General features: G+C 45.0%; 1 protein-coding gene across 1 annotated transcript in view; it reads left to right on the top strand.

Moving 5' to 3' along the window:
* svep1 (sushi, von Willebrand factor type A, EGF and pentraxin domain containing 1) overlaps positions 1–16003 on the top strand; it is a 206251-nt gene that overhangs the window by 29180 nt on the left and 161068 nt on the right. Inside the window, exon 4 of the mRNA XM_078215305.1 lies at positions 15067–15225. Coding sequence (XP_078071431.1) covers positions 15067–15225 — 159 coding nt within the window. The remainder of the gene's footprint in view (positions 1–15066; positions 15226–16003) is intronic.

Genomic DNA, 16003 nt, shown 5'->3' with positions numbered 1-16003 from the left:
ATCTTTCCACTTGGAAGTTCCCATCCTTGTTTTCAAATCCCTGCATGAGCTCACACCCCATTTCCTCTCTTCCACATCCTCTGAGATCTCTGCACTCCCCCAAACCCGGCCTCCGGTGCACCCCTGAGTTTTGCCGCTTCCACTTTTAGTTAAAACAGGTATAATGAGTGATCAGCTCACCTTTCACCACCTCTAGGTGTCCCAAAGTGCTTGACAACCAATGGAATGCAGCCAGTGTTGTAATGTGTGGAATGCAGCAGGCAACTTGTGCAGAACAAGATCCCACAGAATCATTACAGTGCAGAAGGAGACCAATTGGCCCTTCGTGTCTGCACCAGCTTTCCAAATGAACATAGAATCATAGAATCCCTACTGTGCAGAAAGAGGCCATTCAGCCCATCGAGTCTGCACCGACAACAATCCCACCCAGACCCTATCCCCGTAACCCCACATATTTACCCCGCTGATCTCACTGACACGAAGGGGCAATTTAGCATGACCAATCAACCTAACCTGCACATTTTTGGACTGTGGGAGGAAACCAGAGCACCCGGAGGAAACCCATGCAGACACGGGGAGAAGGTGCAATCTCCACACAGACAGTGACCCGAGGCTGGAATTGAACCCAGAGCTATGAGGCAGCAGTGCTAACCACTGTGCCACCGTGCAGCATTATGACTTAATGCCATTTTCTGTCTCTTCCCTGTACCCCCGCACATTGTTCCTATTCAAGCAATCATCTAATGCCTTCTGAAATGTCTCGATTGAACTTGCCTCCACCACTCTTCCAGGCCGCGCATTCCAGACCCCAACCACTCGCTGGGTGAAAAATATTTTTCTCACATCACATTTTCTCCTTTTGCAAATCTCTTTAAATCTGTGCCCTCTCGTCCTCAATCCTTTCACAAGTGGGAACAGTTTCTCCCGATCTATTCTATCCAGCCCCCTCTTGATTTTGAGCATCTCTATCGAATCTCCTCTTAGCCTTCTTCTCTCGAAGGAGAACAGTCCCAACCTCTCCAATCTATCCTCACAACTGAAGTTTCTCATCCCTGGAATTATTCTTGTTAATTTCCTCTACACTCTCTCCAATGCATTCACATCCTTCCTGTAGTGTGGCACCCAGAACTGTGCATAATATTCCAGCTGAGGTCCAACTAGATACATGATAATGACCAGATAATTAGATCCTGACTGAGTGTACAAGTAACTAGGGAATACTCATTTCCTTCAAAACAGTGTACTTTGACCTTCTATAGACTGAAAACTGAACGATTATGGTCAGTAAATCCATCTAGTGTCTGAATAACCTTGTCTTTTACTATGATCTGGGTTGCATCTTTTCCCTTTGTAAAGACAGATACAAAGTATTCATAAGATAAACGCATTCGCTGCTCCCAATGCGGTCTACTCTATATTGGAGAGACCAAACGCAGACTGGGTGACCGCTTTGCTGAACACCTTCGGTCCCCCAGCAGGACCCAGACCTTCTTGTCGCTTGCCACTTCAACACACTCCCCTGCTCTCCTGCCCACATGTCCGCCCTTGGCCATTTGTAATGTTCTAGTGAACTCCTACGCAAACTGGAGAAACAGCACTCATCTTCCGGCTCAGCACTTTACAGCCTTCTGGACGGAATATTGAGTTCAACAATTTCAGAGCATCAACTCTTCCCTCTGCCCATTTCCATTTATTTTATTTCATTTCGTTTAATCTCATTCTCCATTTTATCGCTCTCCTTCTTTCCACCCCCCCACCATCCCCCCCACCCCCCAACCCTCCTCTACCCCCCCAACCCCCCTCCACCCCCCCCCCAAACCCCCCAACCCCCCTCCACCCCCCCAACCCGCCTCCATCCCCCTCCACCCCCCCCAACCCCCTCCACCCCCCAACCCCCCTCCACCCCCCCACCCCCCTCCACCCCCCCAACCCCCCTCCACCCCCCTCCACCCCCCAACCCCCAGCCTTCTTCAGGCCAATTGCCAAATTCCTCAGGCAGTCCTTCACTTAGCTGTACCTTTGTTTTGCCATTCACGCATTCTGATCACTAAATGGACACTTTCAACACTTCCGCAGCCTTTTCCAGTATTTTTCTGTTTTTGTTACCCTCCGTCTCAATCTGTAAATCTCCTTTTTGGGTCCTACTCCTTTTTTTTACTATTTATATGCCTATCGAAGGCATTGGGATTATCTTTAATGTCAGCTGCCAATCCCTTTTCAAACTCCGTTTGTTTCTCGTATTAGCTTCACTTCCCCTCTGTATTAAACTTGGTTCTCAATTATATTTTCTATCTGACATCTGCCATTAGCACACTTTTTCTGATTTATCGTAACTTCTATCTCCTTTCACATCCGGGGAGCTCTGGATTTGTTTGCCCTACCTTTCCCTTTTGCGGGAATATACCTTGACTGGTCCCAAATCTCCATTGAAGGTTCACAGAACCATAGAACCCTACAGTTTAGAAGGAGGCCATTCAGCCCATCGAGTCTGCACTGACCACAATTCCACCCAGGCCCTATCCCCATAACCCCATGCATTTACCCTAGCTAGTCCCCCTGACAGTAAGGGAGAATTTAGCATGGCCAATCCACCTAACCCACACATCTTTGGACTGTGGAAGGAAACCGGAACAACCAGAAGAAACCCCACACAGACACGGGGAGAACATGCAGACTCCACACAGGCAGTGACCCAAGCCGGGAATCAAACCCAGGTCCCCGGCACAGTGAGTCAGCAGTGCTAACCACTGTGCCACCATACCACCCTTTAATTCAAGGAAAAATCCTTAAGGACAACATTTAATCTTCAAATACATACAATGTAGTGAAAGCACAAAAAATCTTCAAATGCGAACTATGTCACTGTGCTGCCCCTGATATTCGCTGACCTTTCTCCACTCCCTTGCTATGACTGTAGCACTACATTCTGCATCCTCTCCTTTTCTTCCCCATGTACCCTGAATGGTATGCTTGTCTGTATAGCACGCAAGAAACAGTACTCTTCACTGTATCCCAATACATGTAACAGTAAATCAAATCAAAGTAACCCTGACTGAGACTCTGTTACTCTCTAATTAAAAGCAAATTACTGCGGATGCTGGAATCTGAAACCAAAAGAGAAAATGCTGGAAAATCTCAGCAGGTCTGGCAGCATCTGTAAAGAGAGAAAAGAGCTGACGTTTTGAGTCCAGAAGACCAAATTGGCAAAGGGTCATCTGGACTCGAAACGTCAGCTCTTTTCTCTCCTTACAGATGCTGCCAGACATGCTGAGATTTTCCAGCATTTTCTCCTCTGTTAGTCTCTCCTTTACTCTGGCCCCATCTATTAACTTACTTTTCTTTGCTCATCTACCTCTCCCAATATTCTGTGTACCTTGATTATTCCTCACTCGTGTTGTCTCCTGGTTCCCACACCTCTGCAGAGTTTGTTTACAACCTCCCCAAGCACTAGCAAAAGGTAGTAAGGTAATTAGTCGCTTGACTATGTGATAAGATGCTGAATTATAATATAATAAGAACATAAGAACATAAGAAATAGGAGCAGGAGTAGGCCATCTAGCCCCTCGAGCCTGCCCCGCCATTCAATAAGATCATGGCTGATCTGACGTGGATCAGTACCACTTACCCGCCTGATCCCCATAACCCTTAATTCCCTTACCGATCAGGAATCCATCTATCCGCGCTTTAAACATATTCAGCGAGGTAGCCTCCACCACCTCAGTGGGCAGAGAATTCCAGAGATTCACCACCCTCTGGGAGAAGAAGTTCCTCCTCAACTCTGTCTTAAACCGACCCCCTTTTATTTTGAGGCTGTGCCCTCTAGTTTTATGACTTCTGTCCCATGGCAGAACCACAATAAACACTGGAAACTACAGAGCAGTTCCAAGACCACCCAGGAACAACACCATAGGATATCTGTCCGCACGTTTCTTTATTTTGGACAACTTTGTGTTTTTTTGTTGGTTATTTTTTTCTCAGCCACTAGAAATGAATCTGAGACTCCGATCTACGATTGAGTGAAGACACAGCTTTTAAAATACTTGACTCTAGGTGCAGTCATTAATGTTTGATGGAGATGGGATTGAGTGGGGTTAACATACAGGAGACGTTCAGCATACACAGGGGACAGTTTGACCTCTTTCTGCGAACTTGGGTTAGTGCCCGGAAATAAGAGAGAGCCGCAGTGCTGTGATGGGGTCCAGGCTGACGGCAGCCCATTGTTGATCTTGGAGGGGTAACTGATGGTTTTGGCAGAGAATTATCAACAAAGCAGTTGACCAGTGGTCATGCTGTGTGTGTGTCCCGAGTGGCAGTGATGGCAATCAGTGAGAGGAGCACTCAAGGTGCAGCCAAGCTCACTGCAAGAGAGGTGGTTAGGAAAATAGAAGCATGTTCATTAACAGGGATGCGGCCATTAATTAGACTTGGATTCTTCTGTGCTAGCACACCTTATGGTGCAGTGGGTAGTGTCCCTGCCTCCGAGTCAGAACTTCAATGTTCAAGTCTCACCCCAGGTCTTGATGACAAAGGAATGTGTGTTCATAATGTGGCTACAGTAAGAAGCCGCCCAACACCAGGTTAAAGTCCAACTGTTGGACTTTAACCTGGTGTTGTGAGACTTCTTACTGTGCCCACCCCAGTCCCACACTGGCATCTCCACAACATAATGTGGCTAAATGAGGGGGGTTGGTGTAGCTCAGTTGGCTGGATGGCTGGTTAGTGATGCAGAGCGATGCCAACAGCGTGGGTTCAATTCCCATACCGGCTGAGATTATTCATGAAGGCCCCGCCTTCTCAACCTTGCCCCTTGCCTGAGGTGTGGTGACCCTCAGGTTAAATCACCACCAGTCAGCCCTCCTCCTCAAATGGGAGAGCAGCCTATGGTCACCTGGGACTATGATGACTTTATCTTTACACAGGGTGAGTACTGACCTGCAAATCCTTCCAATACATGCCAGTGTCAGGATGTGAGAGTGAGAGAGATTCCAGGTCAGGCATATGATGTAAAGAACATTGGAGCCTCTACCATCACTCTCCATGGCGTCAGACTACAACATGCATGTGTAAGTGCATGTTGCCACAGCAACATGGACTCCCCGAGTGATCTATAGCACACTGCCATCACCTTCTATGCTGGGTGTCACATGAGGCAACTGTGATGTTCCTTTCTTTGCCAGGCTTGTGAACTCATAGTGTATTCCATCAGCTTTTCATTTTTCTCAGTTTCTCTCCAAGCAAATCAGAGTGGATAAATCCCCAGGACCGGACAGGGTATTCCCACGGACCTTGAGGGAAGCTAGTGTTGAACTTGCAGGGGCCCTGGCAGACATATTTAAAATGTCAGTATTCACGGGGGAGGTGCCGGATGATTGGAGGGTGGCTCATGTTGTTCCGTTGTTTAAAAAAGGTTCCAAAAGAAATCCGGGAAATTATCGGCCAGTAAGTTTGACGTCGGTGGTGGGCAAGTTATTGGAAGGTGTGATACGGGATAGGATCTACAAATATTTGGTTAGACAGGGACTTATTAGGGAGAGTCAACATGGCTTTGTGCGTGGTAGGTCATGTTTGACCAATCTATTAGAGTTTTTCGAGGAGGTTACCAGGAAAGTGGATGAAGGGAAGGCGGTGGATGTTGTCTACCTGGATTTCAGCAAGGCCTTTGACAAGGTCCCTCATGGGAGGTTAGTTAGGAAGGTTCAGTCGCTAGGTATACATGGGGAGGTAGTAAATTGGATAAGACACTGGCTCAATGGAAGAAGCCAGAGAGTGGTTGTGGAGGATTGCTTCTCTGAGTGGAGGCCTGTGACTAGTGGTGTGTCGCAGGGATCGGTGTTGGGTCCATTGTTGTTTGTCATCTATATCAATGATCTGGATGATAATGTGGTCAATTGGATCAGCAAGTTTGCTGATGATACAAAGATTGGAGGTGTAGTGGACAGTGAGGAAGGTTTTCAAAGCTTGCAGAGGGATTTGGACCAACTAGAAAAATGGGCTGAAAAATGGTAAATGGAATTTAACGCAGACAAGTGTGAGATATTGCACTTTGGAAGGACAAATCAAAGTAGAACGTACAGGGTAAATGGTAGGACTCTGAAGAGTGCAGTTGAACAGAGGGATCTGGGAATACAGGTACAGAATTCCCTAAAAGTGACATCACAGGTGGATAGGGTCGTAAAGAGTGCCTTTGGTACATTGGCCTTTATAAATCGGAGTATCGAGTATAAAAGTTGGAGTGTTATGGTAAGGTTATATAAGGCATTGGTGAGGCCGAATTTGGAGTATTGTGTACAGTTTTGGTCACCTAGTTACAGGAAGGATGTAAATAAGATTGAAAGAGTGCAGAGAAGGTTCACAAGGATGTTGCCGGGACTTGAGAAGCTGAGTTACAGGGAGAGATTGAATAGGTTGGGACTTTATTCCCTGGAGCGTAGAAGATTGAGGGGAGATTTGATAGAGGTGTATAAGATTTTGATGGGTATAGATAGAGTGAATGCAAGCAGGCTTTTTCCGCTGAGGCTAGGGGAGAAAAAAGCCAGAGGGCATGGGTTAAGGGTGAAAGGAGAAAAGTTTAAAGGGAATATTAGGGGGGGGCTTCTTCATGCAGAGAGTGGTGGAATGAGCTGCCAGATAAAGTGGTAAATGCTTTATAATAAAGGGTCACTTTTAACATTTAAGAAAAACTTGGACGGGTTCATGGATGAGAGGGGTGTGGAGGGATATGGTCCAAGTGCAGGTCAGTGGGACTAGGCATAAAATGGTTCGGCACAGACAAGAAGGGCCAAAAGGCCTGTTTCTGAGCTGTAATTTTCTATGGTTCTTTTCTATGGTTCTTACATATTGGTTGTCTGTCCCCTGTGGATTTCTGTTCTGAGCTTATCTTGGAACATGAGGGAGTGACTTCCTCATGGTCTGTCCAAGACACCAGCCTCTTTCCTGGGATGTTAACACTTGGAAAGTCCAGTAATGCAATGGCCTCGATCTGGCCTTGCAGTCCTTACTTTATTCCTTTCACTAGAATTGAGCAATAGAGACAATAATGCAGCTCGAGGCCATGGAAATTATCTAAAATTTCATTTCCCCCCTCAAACATAGGAACAGGAGTGAACCATTCTCCTTCGCAGACAGTCCCTCGGAGACTTGCCTCAGGGTCAAGGATGACTTGATTCCACTCCAGTTCATTCTGAAGTTACTGATAAGCCCATTCTTCAGACTCTACCATGTGTCGGGCGGTTAGTGTTTGGAGGGTTGGCTAGATGGGTTGTTTGGAAGTTTCTGCGCTCCTCCAACACCTCAACCTCACCTCTGCACATTCCTGACAAAGCCTCTTGATGCGTTCAGTGCTTTCCCGAATGATGCTTCTTATTTTGATCGATCACAAGCCAGGGTCTCCCATGAGTCAGGGGATGTTTGACCTCTTGAGGGCTGTTTTGAAGAAAGCATTTCTGCTGTCCTCCTGAGAGTGTTCAGCCCCGAACAATTTCAATACAAATGATGTGTCCCACCCAGTAGAGCTGACTTTGAGTGATTAGCACCTCAATGCTGGGCAAGTTGGCTTGAGAAAGGACACTGTTGTGGCATCACCTTTATTTCCACTTTTAAACCATTAAATTTCTTGAGGCTGTTGACCCATTCACTTAGATCATGGCTGATCTCTATCTTAACCTGCACTGGTTCCAGATTTCTTCTTAGCAGATTCCCTCTGCTGGTACATGTGTGTATGGTAGCATCAAGCGGAAAAAATGCACGTTGCAATGTTTAATACCCTACAACCATGTTGTATGTTCATTAATATATTTGCTTCCAAAATCTGGCCAGTGTTGCTGCCTTGCTCACAAGTAACAATGTTCTTTTTTAATTAATTAGGTGAATGTGTCCCCCTCATTCAAATGCAGAAGTAAAGCTGTGTTCCTCATTTATGTTCAAATTTAACTCAATCTCTGATTAATGTGCAGTCTTGTTTTCAAAGGAATATCTTGACAAGCAGGGGGTTCCAAAACCTGGCAATCAAAGTTAGTCACTGACAAATCACAACCTTCCCTCAAAATCGCTACTCAGTAACAAAGGTGACCTTCCTCAGTAGTCTTCGGATTAGAAATCACTATAAACCAATTATTACTGCATGAGGAATGTTGCTTCCTATCCCTGTATCACCTCTGCCATTGCTGAGGACATCTCATCACTGTGAAGTTTTTGGGACAGAAACGATTATATATTCAGCAAGAGACAGTAAAAATACAACTGCACAAGCTTTTAAACATAGATCCTTTATTATTGTGTCCTAACAGACTCCCTCTGCTGGTACATGTGTGTATGCTAGCATCAAGTGCACAGTGCAATTTTTAATACACTATGTTGTATGTTAATTTTCCACTGTTAAAGTGAAAGGTAAGAAATCACATCCAGTTTAGGGTCACAGTGATGAAGGTTGCAAAAGCAATTTGAAGAAAGATTTTAGTGAAAAATTGTTTGCTAATATTAGTGATCTTATCTGTCCAGCCAATGTGGCGTGGGTGTTGGGTTTCTGTTGAAATTTCTGTGCTTGTATTGAAAAGTTTTCCTGAGCACAGCCCAGCAAAGGGTTGAATTGAATTGAACAATATTGATCAGGAAGTGATCAATACAATCATGTTAAATGTCTTTGGCTGATATATTAGAGCAACCATCAAATAAATATTCTTTGAAAACAAGAAATGTCAAACAACTGCACTGTTAATATCACACAACACAAATTCAGCTCCATGAGTGTGCATGTATGCATGCTTGTGTGGGAGGGAGTGTACTTGTAAGTGTGCTTGTGTGTGCATGTGTGCTCATGGGGTTGTGTGTGCGCATATGTGTATGTGTGCACAAGTGTGCATGTGTGTGCACAAGTGTGTATGTGTGTAGGCATACCCATGTATGTGTATATGATCCATGTGCATACGTATGGTGTGTACATTTGCATGTGTATATATATCAATGTCTGCATGGATGTGTGTGTGTGTGCATATGCATACATGTGTTTGCATATATGTGCCTGTGTGTGTGTTAATGTCTGTGTATCTGAATGAAAGTGTGTATATATATGTGTGTGTGTACACATGCACATGTGAATGCGCATGAACATGCATGTGAATGAACATGTGTGCGAACATTGGTGTCTCTGCATTCATACATATGCACAGGCATGTATATGCATGAGTATGTGTGTGTGCATGTGCGAACATGTCTTGCATGTGTTTGCTTATTTGTGTGCATGTGTATAAGTGCAGATGTTGTGTCTGCATGTACATGCATCTGTGTGTGCATAAATGTGTGTGTATATTTATATGCATGCACATATAATTCTGCTTATATGTATGTGTATATATATGCATGTTGTGTGTGTGTGTGTGTGTGTGTGTGTGTGTATGTCTGTGACCTCCTGATCTAAGGAGGCTTCAGCATTATTTTCGGGATTGTTCTGTAGATTTCTCCTCCTTACTTGCTTTTACTGGCACCGGGATCCAGCTCAGCTCCAGATCCGGAAAACATAATGTTCAGGCTTGAACCTAATTGTGTGGAATGTTTTACACAATGTACCAGGCTGACAGGATTGGAGAGACCTTTGTGTTTTTGTTTTCTCATGTTTTTGGGAGTGACCCAGTGTGGATGCTTCAGGGTCATCAGCGTAACATTGTTTCACTCCATGGGTTTGTGATGAAGCTGATTCTTCCCCATACCAGTGTGGGAAGGTCGCGCTTGTATCTGGCAAAACTTTAATTGAAGACAAATGTTGGCGTGACTCACTAGCTCGATAAGACTCTCTCTCGCTAATGGCAAGCATTCCCCTTTCATCAGCTACTGAAATTATATTGTCTCCTTTCTGACATTTTGAGCTTATTACCAATCGCACGCTGCACTGTTTGTTTCTGCATTGGGAATCACATTAGAATGGTGGGACTGTCAGTATCAATGCTACCATCTTCCTAATTCTAAGCTTGTAATCAAGCGGTTAGCACTGCTGCCTCACAGCGCCAGGGACCCGGGTTCAATTCCAGCCTCGGGTCACTGTCTGTGTTGAGTCTACACATTCTCCCCGTGTCTGCGTGGGTTTCCTCCAGTTGCTCCGGTTTCCTCCCACAGTCCAAAAGACATGCTGGTTAGGTAGATTGGCCATGCTAAATTCTCCCTCAGTGTACCCGAACAGACGCCGGAGTGTGGCGACGAGGGGATTTTCACAGTAACTTCATTGCAGTGTTAATGTAAGCCTACTCGTGACAGTAATAAATAAACTTTAAAAATTTTAAAAATTAAAATATGGAAAATCTTCGCATTGGGATGAATGGGAATACATGATCATTTAATCTAAGAAAATAGCAAGACATGTAGCTCCTTTAATATAAGCTTTTTCCCCGCTTTTCTCCACATGCAATGAATCAGTGTAAGTTAAGGGCATCGCTCGAACTAATAGCAAAAATAATTACATTTGAAATTGGCAATGATCTATCCACTGGCCAGGATGTATGGTGCCAGTAAGCACAGCCACTATTCATTGTGAGGTAGACATCAGTGGACTTGTGTGGACAATCCCAGTGCTTTTTATTCCTCCATTTGGAGTGGTCCTGCTCAGTAGCTGGTGACCTGACTTGAATAAGGGACACCTCAGTACCACACGGTATTGAAGCTCAGGGATTACGCTGCTACACAACTCCTCCGCAAGGCCTAACCTTGCAAACCCCGAGCATAAACTGGATAAACAGACAAAACTTTCCCAAGCTTCCCGAAAGGAATACAGTTCTGTTCAGATTCAAAGGAAATAAAAACAAAGCCTGTTGATCTATGAAAATAAATGATTCAAAACATGGTTAGGACTCATTCAGCAAACAAAACTAAATGCGCTCACACACACACTCACCACTCTCACACACACTCTCAAAAAAACAGACATTCACACACACACTCACATTCACACACTCACACACACACACACACGTACTCATACTCACACTCACATTCACACACTCACATTCACACTCACACACACTCACACTCGCATTCACACACTCACATTCACACTCACACATTCACACTATCACACACTCACACTTACACATTCACACTTACACATTCACACTCTCACACACACACACTCACACTCGCACACTCACATTCACACACTCACATACTCACACATTCACACACTCGCATTCACACACTCACACACACTCGCACATTCACACACTCACATACTCACACACTCACATTCACACTCACACACTCGCACACTCACATTCACACACTCACATTCACACACTCACACTCACACACTCACATTCACACACTCACACTCACACACTCACATTCACACACACACACTCACACACTCACATTCACACACTCACACATCTCACCAGATCATCAGATCCATTTAGGTTATAGTTTACTTTAAGCAGCCAGATGGATCGGGTCTGGAACCAATTAAGCAGCAACTTTCTTCAGCAATGGGGCTTCACTTTAACAGCGGAACACCCGCTGTTTAACAAATCATCAATCGTTATCACTCTGAACCAGAATGGGCAAAGCCTTTTGTTTCCTGTCCCTGAAAACAAACAGTTTGAAGCAACCATTAAGTTAATGTGATTTGGAATTGAGCACAGGAGAATATTCAGTGCGGATTGTGAGTGCAACATCTGTAGGGGTTTGCCGCAGTGGTTCGGGTCAATGCGTTTGCTGGTACCAGTTATGTGTAATAGTGTTGAAATATTTAGCAGTCAGAACAACAGAATAAAAGTAAACAAACTACAATACAGACCACAATCCACTGGGGTAGAAGAAAAGGCAAAACATTTGCATTTCTATAGCACCTTTCACAAGGTTTTATGCAGTTCACTGTCGATGAAGCACTTTTGGAAGTCTGGTCATTGTTATAAAGCAGCCACAACAAAAACTGAAAATGCTGGAAAGTCTCAGCAGGTCTGACAGCACCTGTGGAGAGAGAATAGAGCCAACGTTTCAAGTCAGGACGAAGGGTCATCCAGACTCGAAACTTGCGATGAAAATGAGGATGGCTCGTTGGAGCATAAACACTGGGGTGGACTTGTCGGACCAAATGGCCTGTTTCTGTGCTACAAGTTCTATGTACGTGTGGCGACATGGTGGTTAACACTGCTGCCTCACAGTGCCAGGGAACCCAGGCTCGATTCCCAGCTTGGGTCACTGGCTGGGATTTAATGACCTCGCTCAGGCGAGGCTCGTAAAATCCCGCCCGAGGCCAACGGAGAATTCCAAAGTGACCGTAAAATTCCAGCCACTGTCTGTGCGGAGTCTGCACGTTCTCCCCGTGTCTGCGTGGGTTTCCTCCGGGTGCACCGGTTTCCTCCCACAGTCTGAAAGACGTGCTGGTCAGGTGGATTGGCTGTGTTAAATTCTCCTTCAGTGTAGAACAGGTACTGGAGTGTGACGACTAGGGGATTTTCACAGTAACTTCATTGCAGTGTTAATGTAATCTGACTTGTGACTGATAAATAAACCTTACTTTACTTTTTAAAAAGGACATAATTGAATTCATTGTTGTCATTTTGGATATACTTTCCCTGTAATGTGTATCATTCTATTTCCTGTTCTTACTTGCGCTTTGCAAAAAGCAGCAGCAACAATGTAAAGGCACAATCCATTGGCTACCTACCTATCTAGGGGTGGCACGGTGGCACAGTGGGTTAGCACAGCTGCCTCAAAGCGCCAGGGACCCGGGTTCGATTCCCGACTTGGGTCACTGTCTGTGTGGAGTTTGTACCACCGGGTGCTCCGGTTTCCACCCACAGTCCAAAGATGTGCGGGTTAGGTGGATTGGCCATGCTAAATTGTCCCTCAGTGTCCAAAGATGTGTAGGTGAGGGGAGGATTCGCGGGGCGAATGTGTGGGATTACAGGGCTAGAGTGGGGGAGATTCTCTTTTGGAGATTCGGTGCAAACTCTTGGCGCCGAATGTCCTCCTCCTGCCCTGTAGGGATTGTATCTCAGGCCCCAGGATCTCAAACAAAATTGCAAAAATGGAAGACATCTGTGAGCAATTTAAAGCAAATCTGAAATATTGCAAAGAGACTTCACTGAAAGATAATATTAATACGTCTGGAGGGGAATTTTTTGAACTTCAGTTTCAATCCAGTTACCTCTGTGAAGTGACTGAGGGGACAAACAGTCAATTCCGTTTTGGATATCATTCTTGAAGTTTTTAAAAAAAATTGAAATGCAGTTTTGATTTCGATTCCATCAATTAACAGAATTTTGAATAAGAATATGATCTATTGGGGCGGCACGGTGACACAGTGGTCAGCACTGCTGCCTCACAGCGCCAGGGACCCGGGTTCGATTCCCGGCTTGGGTCACTGTCTGTGTGGAGTTTGCACATTCTCCCCGTGTCTGTGTGGGTTTCCTCCGGTGCTCCGGTTTCCTCCCACGGTCCAAAAATGTGTGGGTTAGGTTGATTGACAATGGTAGATTGCCCCTTAGTGTCAGGGGGATCAGCAGGATAAATACGTGGGGTTATGGGAATAGGGCCTGGGTGGGATTGTTGTCGGTGCTGACTCGATGGGCCAAATGGCCTCCTTCTGTACTGTAGGGAGTCTATGTACAAATTGATTTATTAGTCCAAAGTACCACCCAAATAAGAATGATACCAATAATTTACAGGGGAGATGGTGATATTGTGGTTTTGTCACACACCGAGTAATCCAGAGACCTAGGCTAATGCTATAATTCTATGATCTAGGGGTCAGAATAGGAAATGCAGTCCCTCAGATCAACTCTGCCATTCAGTGAGACCATGGCCGATCTTCAATCCCAACTCCACGTCCCTGCTCTCTCCCGTTATCCTTCAATTCCCCTAATATCTGAAAATCAACTCACCTCCATCTTGAATATTACCTTCTGAGCATCCACAGGTAGAGAATTCGACAGATTCTTCACCCTCTGAGTGAAGAGATTTACCCTCATCCCTTTGAATGCAATGATAATAATCACCTCAAACATGCCCTGTGGTAGCGAGTTCCACATTCACACCACTCTCCCTGGCAGATTCTTAATCCTGAGAGCAGGAATTCTAGTTCTACAAACTCCAGTCAGAGGAAACAACCTCTCTACTCTGTCAAGATCTCTAAGAATTATATCCATCACCTCTCAATCTTCTAAACTCAGGGGTATATTGGCCCATTCCACTCAATCCTCATCGGACAATCCTCACATATGTTTCATAGAAACCAGAAGCAGGAGGAGGCCATTCGGCCCTTCGAGCCTGCTTCGCCATTCATTTTGATCATGACTGATCATCGAATCCAATACCCTTCCCCCCATATCCCTTGATCCCTTTATCCCCAAGAGCTATATCTAATTTCTTCTGGCTTCAACTACTTCCTGTGGTAGTGAATTCCACTCATTCACCACTCTCTGGGTGAAGAAATTTCTCCTCACCTCAGTCCTAAAAGGTTTATCCCTTATCCTCAAACTATGACCCCTAGTTCTGGACTCCCCCACCATCGGGAACATTCTTTCTGAATCTGCCCTGTCTAACCCTGTTAGAATTTTATAAGTTTCTATGAGATCCCCTCTCACTCTTCTAAACTCCAGTGAATACAATTCTAACCAACTTACTCTCTCACGAAGAAACCCTCTTGCACCCCTCGAAGGCAAGTATGTTCTCCCTTAAGTAGGGAGGCAAAATCTGTGCACAATAATCCACATGCGGGGTCACTTTTAACATTTAAGAAAAACTTGGACGCGTTCATGGATGAGAGGGGTGTGGAGGGATATGGTCCAAGTGCAGGTCAGTGGGACTAGGCAAAAAATGGTTCGGCACAGACAAGAAGGGCCAAAAGGCCCGTTTCTGAGCTGTAATTTTCTATGGTTCTATGGTTTTCTATGGTTCTATGTGATCTCGCCTTAGTCCTACATAATTGCAACAAAATACCCTTACTGTTACACTCCAACACTCTGGCAATAAAAGTTAATATTCAATTTGCCTTCCTAGTTGTTTGCTAAACCTGCAGATTTCCCTACCTACACAGGTTGTAATTAGTGCTAACTTTTTCTGTTTTGCATTCCTTTACCCTAGCTTGTCCATCTGGGACATACAAGCCGGAAGCAAAGCCTGGTGGAATCAACACTTGCCTTCACTGCCCTAATGAGAATTACACGTCCCTACCAGGGAGCAACTCCATCAAGGACTGCGTCTGCAAGGAAGGATACAAAGCTAAAGGACAGGTATGTCAAGGTGAGTCTGTCATATATTTTATGTCTCGGAGCTACGCAGAGATGACACTGGTTTCTATGCCTGTAACAGGTGTCATTCACCGTGATCTACAAGGTTAACTCTGTGTTTCAGTTCAAACCACAAGTTCTTCTAAAGTTTGTTTATATTCCCTGAGTCCACTCCCAGGCTTCACCAACCAAGCACAGTGAGCATCAATAGTAAACAGACTCACATAATCAAACACAGAACAATTGAACACAATTGAGGAGGGTCACTCGAGGAACATGTTCAGGAAAACCACAAACACACCATCCTAATGTTCCCCAGAATTGGAAAATTACACTCCACACTGAGAACAAGACCTAGAAGAAAAATTCAAACAGATTTAAACTAGATTGTGTCTCTATTTCATGATCTTGGAATATTTTCTTAGATATAGCTGTTGGGGCTAAGGGGATCAAGGGATGGGGGAGGGGGGGAGGCGGGATCGGGGAATTAAATTTGATGATCAGCCATGATTGTGATGAATGGTGGAGCAGGCTTGAAGGGCCGAATGGCCTCTTCCTGCTTCTAATTTCTATGTCTGTTTCTAATTCATTAATTCATTAGTGATAAAATACTGCAGATGCGGGGGCGGGGGTTGGTGGAGAGAATGCGGCCTCATTGTCCAAGTTAATCTCATGGGAAACCGAGGGTCTGTTACCTTTCCAAGGAGATATGAGAAGGTAGTGTCCAGTGGAGGAAGGGGTGGGGGAGGATGTTGTTGAGAAAGGACAAATGGCGGGAGTTTGGGACTGGG

This window comes from Mustelus asterias, chromosome 6, assembly GCF_964213995.1.
Source record: "Mustelus asterias chromosome 6, sMusAst1.hap1.1, whole genome shotgun sequence".
Classification (NCBI taxonomy): domain Eukaryota; kingdom Metazoa; phylum Chordata; class Chondrichthyes; order Carcharhiniformes; family Triakidae; genus Mustelus; species Mustelus asterias.
Note: the sequence above shows the minus strand (reverse complement) of the source record. Positions and strands in the feature narration are given on the sequence as shown.